Genomic DNA, 8410 nt, shown 5'->3' on the forward strand with positions numbered 1-8410 from the left:
TTAGGGCAACAAAAGATAAGTAAAGACAAAATAAACAAAACAAATGTATTGCAACTCAATGTCAACAATCGTGGGATCATTAATATTTGAATAGAAGAACTAAAAAATACGCACATCAATCTGTGTGTTCATGCATTTGCTCCTCACCTTATCCTATCATGGGCAAAATCTGTGACCCTCTGGAAAGGCTTTTCATCTGACTAAATGACTACACAATTTCATGTCCAGATTGGAACATTTTTGAGAGTAAGATGGGACTCTATTCCTAATCATACCAAAATAACAGGTGCAAACTTTATCTGTTCCAGCAAACGTGGATGTAAGCATGTATCTACATATTGACTGTGTTAAGGTAATAAAAAGGTCTATCCTTCCTTCTCAGCACACCTCACAATAGGCCTATTTGTGCCTGATATTTTAAAGGTACCATTTTGTGTCTTTTACTTGAATGTATTTTTCAGGTGCCAAGGCAGAAAACGTCACTGGGGGAGTTGACATACTTTTTGTTTGTTATGCTGAAATATAAATGAGGTCATCAGCAACTACTCTGAGAACATTTCTTGAGAGAATGTCTAAAGGTTGATTAAGTAAGAGAGACAAAATGTACAGAAACTATGGGCTAGTGAACTGAAAATAAACTTTATTATTTCAATAGAGCTGGATTTACTGTACCTGAGAACTCTGACAACTAAAATGCAAGTGGAAAACACAGATCATATGAAGAACCAGAAATAAAATATGAATGGATTGAGTCAAATTTATTACTACTGCCAAGAAAAATAATTGAAAGTCCACATAATTCTGATGCCCTTGCATAAAGGTCTACTTTGTACCTAAGATGGCATCATGATGCTTTTGTTTGTATATTTATGTGAGGTCCCATTGCATTTTGGCAAATTGGCCAGTATCATCATGAGTCATAACAATGTTCAAATGACAACAAAATAAAATTTTTTATTTTTATTTTTTGTTCAAAACAAAAAAACCTGTTTTGAACAGGTTGAATTAATTTAAAAACCTAGAGATATTATAGCACTTAACACAGACATAAAACTGTATACTTTTGTAAGAAACAGGTCATGTTTTTATGTTGCTCAGAGAAGCCAAATGACAATGTGGTCCATCTGGATTTCTTGAAACTCTACAAGTGTAAACTCCTAGGCATTTTCTGATAGAAAATGGATTGCAGTGTGTTGTTTAAAATATAGTTAAACATTCATAAAGCCTTCCCAATACTATATTTATAGTACCCAAACACACAGTGACATGCACAGTATATCATCTGTTCAAGAAAACTTCCATTAATGGGTTTCTAAATGATTAGTTACAAAAGTAGATCCCATAATTGATTTATAATTTTTCTTTCAAGAATACTATGTTTATGAATATTAACACAAACCTCTTATCAAAGCAATTACTACATTCATGTTCAGAAGCCTGTTAAATGTAGCAAATGTAATTGACTATTTGAGAAGCATATTAAGTAAAATTTCTTATCTGAAATATGATAGATGGCATTATAAACAAGCCTTTAAAAATCTCAAGGTGTAAGTCCTTGGGAAAAAAAGTGTATTTCTACAAGTCTAACAATAAGAGTATATAGAATCTTGTTCTGATAGAGAATAACTGTCATCTATACTACCAACTACCACTTGAAATATTTAAAATGTTAAGACTATTCTCTTGGGACTCTTGCTGATTAGATGCTGTTAGTGTCTAGAATAAAGCAAATTGAGTAGTACTCCTTTAACAAAAGTATCTTTGTAATATAGTTAAAAAAAATAATTATGTCCACATCTATTTATTGTATCTACCTGTTTAGCATTGAACTACCTATCTAAAATGTTACCTGTTATTCATAAAGAGAAAAATTTGGTTCACATATAATTTTTTCAAGATTAATTTGATATATGAAATAAGCAATATTGGCTTACAAATAGTATTAATTTTTATTGCCTCACACTAAAAATTTAAATAATACAATGAATTTTTGAATGATTTTCTCAATCCTTTAGTATCCTGTGTCTTGGACAGGTGGAACTGATTTCCGCTTTCCTTTGTATCCTTCTGCTGTCTGTATGAATTTAACAAGGAATGTCCTCCTATTTTGCAGGCAGAACTGCCAACCTAATTAGACTGTGAAACCCCTGAGGCCAGGAGGTGTCTTAATTTTTCCCTTCTGATTACTCGTTAACACCATATAGCACATTCAAGATGCTCAATAAAGCATTTCTTTTACTTTGAACTTTTTATTTTCAATAGCTTGGAGTATAAGGGGAGATGGCAAAGATGGTCGAAGGAGTTTCCATATACATTCCTCTCAGCTTTCCCTAATGCCCACATAATGTATACCATGGTGCTTTGGTCAATACTAAACCACTAGCTTTGGTAATACTGTTAACTAAACTAAAGACTTTATTTGAATTTCACCAGTTTTTCCCACTAATGTCTTTTTTTTCTGTTCCAGGGTTCAGTACAGGGTACCACATTGCATTTAGTTATCATGTCTCTTTAGCCTCCCTTCATCTATGCTAGGTTCTGTGTTTTTCCTTGTTTTTTATGACCTTGACAAATAAGAATGAGTGAGCAAATTTATTGAAAACCAACTAACCTACCTTATTATGTGTTTGTGAATAATGAGAACTGTATTGTATAAACTATGCACTTATTCTATTATTGCATTATAATTATTTCTCTTAAAATTTCTGATGTATATTATTATGTAATGTAGCTTAAACGTTAACATGGAAGCAAATATACTAACCAAAGTTACCGTTTTTATTCTGATTGTGAGTTTCAAATGTGAAAATAATTTCCAAAGGTAAATGATCATAGGTTTCTTCAAGGAATAAGAATTAAGAACCAATGAACATGTAGTGCTAGTGAGACAAAGACAGAATGGATTCGGGTTAAGAACATCTACTTTGAATTCAGAGAGACCTGGGTTTGGTCACGTACTTGGCCATTTACTTACTATGTAGATTCAGGTGAGTTACTTATTTCCTAAAGCCTAATTTTTTGTTTACTTAAATAAAGAAAATAATGTTACTTACTTTACAAGTTATACTGAAGACTAAGTGGTGTAATTAATGTCCCTTATTAAATTAAAATTAGCTATTAAATAAATATAATTAATGAACTAAAAGAAGGAAGCAGGAAAAGGAGATTAAAAAATGATCATTCAAGAATATAAAGGTCTTATTCAACTGAACAAACTATAAGAAATCTAATTAATAAATAACTTATGGAAAGTATGCATACCTTCTTGAGAAAACCCAAGACAATTAACTCACATGTTATCTGTTGATGTTTTTATTTAATATTTATCAGAAAGCTGTATAATTGGAGACTTCTATAAACTTTTAGTGTCCTTATAAATTAGTTTATCTCAATAAAATACCTTATTATTAATGTAATGCACACTAATGGCCGCTCCCACGTTTTAACAGTCTACTGTGACACCAAAGAGCTCAGTTAAGAGAAAGACTTTGTCACACTCTCAGCCATTGGCTAATGTATTCTAGGCACATTTCTCAGCAAATTTATCCATTGTAGAAAAGTCACATGTTTTATGTTCCCTAAATAAAAAGTACACTATACTAGAGATATTTTATGGAGAAAACTTCATCTTCAGAAAATAGAAAAATAATTTTTAAAATCTGAGTTATTTTCACACTGGCAGTTTAGATGGGTTTCACATCTATTGCTTCTGGCTATTTCTATTTTCAGCAGCAAGTTCCGACTTCATGTGTCATTTTTTTCTGTTGGATTTTTCCACCAAGTTTAACAAAATCCCATTAATTGTGATTGATAAGGAAGACAGAGTTGAACTGAGGATAGAAAACCAAGCTGAAAGTAGTAATATTCTGGCATTTGTATTCAGCTTATATATTTCCAATGCTTTTTTTTGCTTTGTTTTAATTTTCTCATTTTATCTTTACCAAATATGTAAAGTTAATCAAGAGAATAACATTGAATTAAATATGCAATAGGGGAACTGAGCATAGACATAGTAATTTATTAGCTTTGTCATCCAGGGATTTCCTGGCAAAGCTGGTACTAATATCTGGTTCTCTTGAGTCATGATCCTTTTTACATTCCATAAAGCATATTAAGAAATCTTTTTGCTAAAATGAATCATCTGGAATAGCATAATTTCCCACTACTTGAACACACACATAGGTCTCACCGGAAGCCCTTTTCTTCTCCAGAGACAAAACATTCTGTGAAAAAGCAAAGTCTATGAATCAGAGAATGAAAGATGCTTTAAATGCCAGCATTACCAATAGAGTGGGAAATTTAGTCATATCTTGCTTAATATTTTACACAAAAAGATGAAAATGTGGAATTTTAATTGTATTTTTCCTAAATTGTGCAAATATTACAGGTTTCCTTCTAAATTCAACTAAGTGGGTGAACAAGTGCTTCTTAAAACAACAGTAACAAAAAACTAATGCATGCACAGAACACTACTGGCCATAGTGCATACAAAGGGAGCAGAGCCATTATATGTTCTGCAGGAGCAAGTCATCTGCTTGGAGATATAAGAAGTGTGTTGCACAGCCCTCCCCATGACCCCCACACACTATACATGCTAATCGTAAGGCCTTGTTTCTTTTTCCCTGCCCTTATCCCTCCCTTCCCACCCATCCTCCTCAGTCCCTTTCCTTTTGGTAACTATTAGTCCATTCTTGGGTTCTGTGATTCTGCTGCTGTTTTGTTCCTTCAGTTTTCCTTTGTTCTTATACTCCACATATGAGTGAAGTCATTTGGTATTTGTCTTTCTCCACCTGGCTTATTTCACTGAGCATAATAGCCTCTAGCTCCATCCATGTTGTTGCGAATGGTAGGATCTGTTTATTTCTTATCGCTGAATAATATCCCATTGTGTATATGTACCACATCTTCTTTATCCATTCATATACTGATGGACACTTAGGTTGCTTCCATATCTTGGCTAGGGCTGTGCAACACAGAGAAGACAAGTAGTGATTTTATAGCATCTTACTATGCAGATGGACAGTGACTGTGAAGGGGTATGTGGGGGGGACTTGGTGAAAGGGGAAGCCTAGTAAACATAATGTTCTTCATGTAATTGTAGATTAATGATACCAAAATTTAAAAAAAGAACAATATACATGTGATGCTGTTGTTGCATATAAAAAAACTAGCATTCCAACAAACAATATAATATGGCTCTTAGTATGTCCACACTGAATAACCTAAGAGATCATGGGGAAGGAAAAACAGTGAGCAACCAGGGAAGGCTTTTTGCTGGAAATCTGAAGTAGGTGTGTCTTAAAAAGTCGTCAAGATTTGAAAAGGCAAAGAGAGAGAGGAGGGCATTCCAAACTAAGGAAAGAATATGAAGTATAATGATATGAGTGAAAATTGGGAAATAATATTTGGAGATAAGTTCAAAGAATCTTAGAATTTTAGAACTTGAACTTCAAACATCATACAGCTCAATCTCCTGTTTCCTGTTTAGAATGCTAAAAATAAGAAAACAGGTGATTTGCCAGAGATGCACAGCTTATTAATGATTCAATTGGTACATGAATCAGGGTCTCTTCATTTTTGCAGTCTAGTGCTCTTTTAAATAAACAAGTTAAATGATACTACTTCACATTTAATTCAGTATGAATAAAGCAATTGAAATTAAAGACTGGAAACAGGAGGTTACTAAGGAGACGGCTTGAAAATACGTTGTGATTATTGTTAACCTGTAAGTTTCATCAAGTTCACTTCTGTTCCTGTTTCTGGCAGGAGATAGTACTTCTGAAGTCTAATGTGGTTTTTTGCAATTATGTGGCATGAAATGACTTCAGTAGTGCCAGAATATCATGAGTGAGACTGTACAGCAAATTTTCCACCCCATTTTCAGTGTTGAGATTCAAATACAGTTTGGTTAAAGATTCTAATGACTATTCCAGACTTAGGAAATGCAATGCACATGGTTTGGTGGTGGTCGTGGTAGAAGGGCAGGCATAGGCTACAAGCTGCTATTGTAGGTCTGATTCTTTCTTTTATTTTAATGACCAGAATGTATGTCAGATAATATTTTATGTGCTAATACAATTCATAGTGACTCATTAAAAGGCAAATAATAATTTGTGTGATTAGACATTTTAGGATCCAATTCTAATTAAATAAATAACTCAAAATTAAATTAACTAATTCAAATTCAATAAAACTTTATGAGTTCAATGGATATTTCTTTATGAATATTTCCCACATGCCAGGCACTTTCTGCGTGATCATGATACATTAACAAACAATCAAAGTCCTGTCCTCATGAAATGTATTGGCTAGTGGAAATTTAGTTCATTCCAGTTCATCTCCTATGTGCTAGATAATGTGACAAGAGGAGGGTGTGAAACGATGAAACAAAGTGAACCTCTTTTTTGAGTCCATTATTTTAAAATAGAAGGTAGATATAAATAATAATTACAAAACAATAAGGTACAATTTCCAATCAACAAATGCATTGTGTCAGATGCCACAGAGAGGAGCAAGTGAATTATTCTGTAGGCAGCAGACAGAAATAGTTTTACTAAGAAATGGGCTCTGTATGGGTTGCATTTAGAAAGCAGAGGTGAGAGTGATTGCGCGGCTTCCTCCGGAGGGCGGGAACCCCGGACGTGGCGGGGCCGGGCCGGCAAGGGTGCGGGGCCTGGGTTGTTCTGCTTGGCCGCTGGGCAGACTGACCTTCTGCGCCGCCGTCCAGCCCCGACGGGTTCCGCACCTTCCCAGGAGAATGGCTTCGGAGATGGAGTCATCGCTGGAGGCAAGCTTTTCGTCCAGCGGTGCGGTGTCTGGGGCTTCAGTGTTTCTGCCTCCGGCTCGCTCCCGCATCTTCAAGATAATCGTGATCGGCGACTCCAATGTGGGCAAGACATGCCTGACCTACCGCTTCTGCGCCGGCCGCTTCCCCGACCGCACCGAGGCTACCATCGGGGTGGATTTCCGAGAACGGGCGGTGGAGATTGATGGGGAGCGCATCAAGATCCAGTTATGGGACACAGCAGGACAAGAACGCTTCAGAAAGAGCATGGTACAGCACTACTACAGAAATGTACATGCTGTTGTCTTTGTGTATGATATGACCAACATGGCTAGTTTTCATAGCCTGCCATCTTGGATAGAAGAATGCAAGCAGCATTTGCTAGCCAGTGATATACCACGGATTCTTGTTGGAAATAAATGTGACTTGAGAAGTGCCATTCAAGTGCCTACAGACTTGGCACAAAAATTTGCTGACACACACAGTATGCCTTTGTTTGAAACCTCTGCTAAGAACCCCAATGATAATGACCATGTGGAAGCTATATTTATGACCTTGGCTCATAAACTGAAAAGCCACAAATCATTAATGCTCAGTCAATCCCCTGATAATGGAATTACCCTGAAGCCTGAACCAAAGCCTGCAATAACATGCTGGTGCTAAATAACAGTCTTTATGATATCAGTAAAGAAATACTTTTGAAATATGACAGTGATAAGTTGTAAGATTTAATCTCAAGTATAATGGATCATCCTGACACTTTGCTATTTATCATTGTCATGCTCACATTTGTATATATTTTTTAAGGTATTATTGATATATACTCTTATGAAGGTTTCACATGAAAAAACAATGTGGTTACTACATTCACCCATATTATTGAGTCCCCACCCCCCATACCCCATTGCAGTCACTGTCCATCAGTGTAGTAAAATGCCACAGATCCACTATTTGCCTTCTCCGTGCTACACTGTCTTTCCAGTGACCCCCCTACACCATGTGTACTAAACATAATACCCCTCAATCCCCTTCTCCCTCCCTCCCCACTCACCCTCTCCTCACCCCTCCCCTTTGGTAACCACTAGTCCTTTCTTGGAGTCTGTGAGTCTGCTGCTGTTATGTTCCTTCAGTTTTGCTTTGTTGTTATACTTCACAAATCACATTTGTATCTTGTATCTACTTAAGTTTGTCACTGTGACAACACAAGGAATAAGTTGTTTTCAGGTGAGGTTGAAAATGAAGCAGAAGTAGGATCAATCAGAGCATCTTTCCATTGAGAGCCCAGTGAAGGAGGCTTCAGATGCGAGCGCAATAGAATTTTAAGAGTGGCTACTCAGTCCTGTTTTCCTGGGATTGAAAAAAATTGTAAGGTATATTTAGTGGTATGTCCTTTAATGGGAAGTGTTTGCAGTAGGATAAAAACTGGAATTTGCCTCTCACTAGAGTTCTTTATTTGTACTTTTAATGTGTTTAATTGCATTATTATTGGTATATTTTGGAGCCAAGACTTTAGCTCCAGTGAGAAGAGAAGGCATAGAGTTCTGGTTCACAGTCCATAAAGAACAAATTTTTCAATGATTCTAGATGCTTGATATTTCTAATCAACATCAGTCAGTTTTACAAAAT

At 35.7% G+C, this 8410-nt stretch overlaps 1 protein-coding gene across 1 annotated transcript; it reads left to right on the forward strand.

Annotated features, from left to right (window-relative positions):
* Positions 1-6757: 6757 nt before the first annotated feature.
* LOC130680925 (ras-related protein Rab-33B) lies at positions 6758-7490 on the forward strand. The gene has a single exon (XM_057492729.1). The coding sequence runs from the start codon at positions 6758-6760 to the stop codon at positions 7445-7447; it is 690 nt and encodes a 229-aa protein (XP_057348712.1). The 3' UTR covers positions 7448-7490.
* The last annotated feature ends 920 nt before the right edge of the window (positions 7491-8410 follow it).

The sequence above is a fragment of the Manis pentadactyla genome, chromosome 15 (assembly GCF_030020395.1).
Source record: "Manis pentadactyla isolate mManPen7 chromosome 15, mManPen7.hap1, whole genome shotgun sequence".
Lineage (NCBI taxonomy): Eukaryota > Metazoa > Chordata > Mammalia > Pholidota > Manidae > Manis > Manis pentadactyla.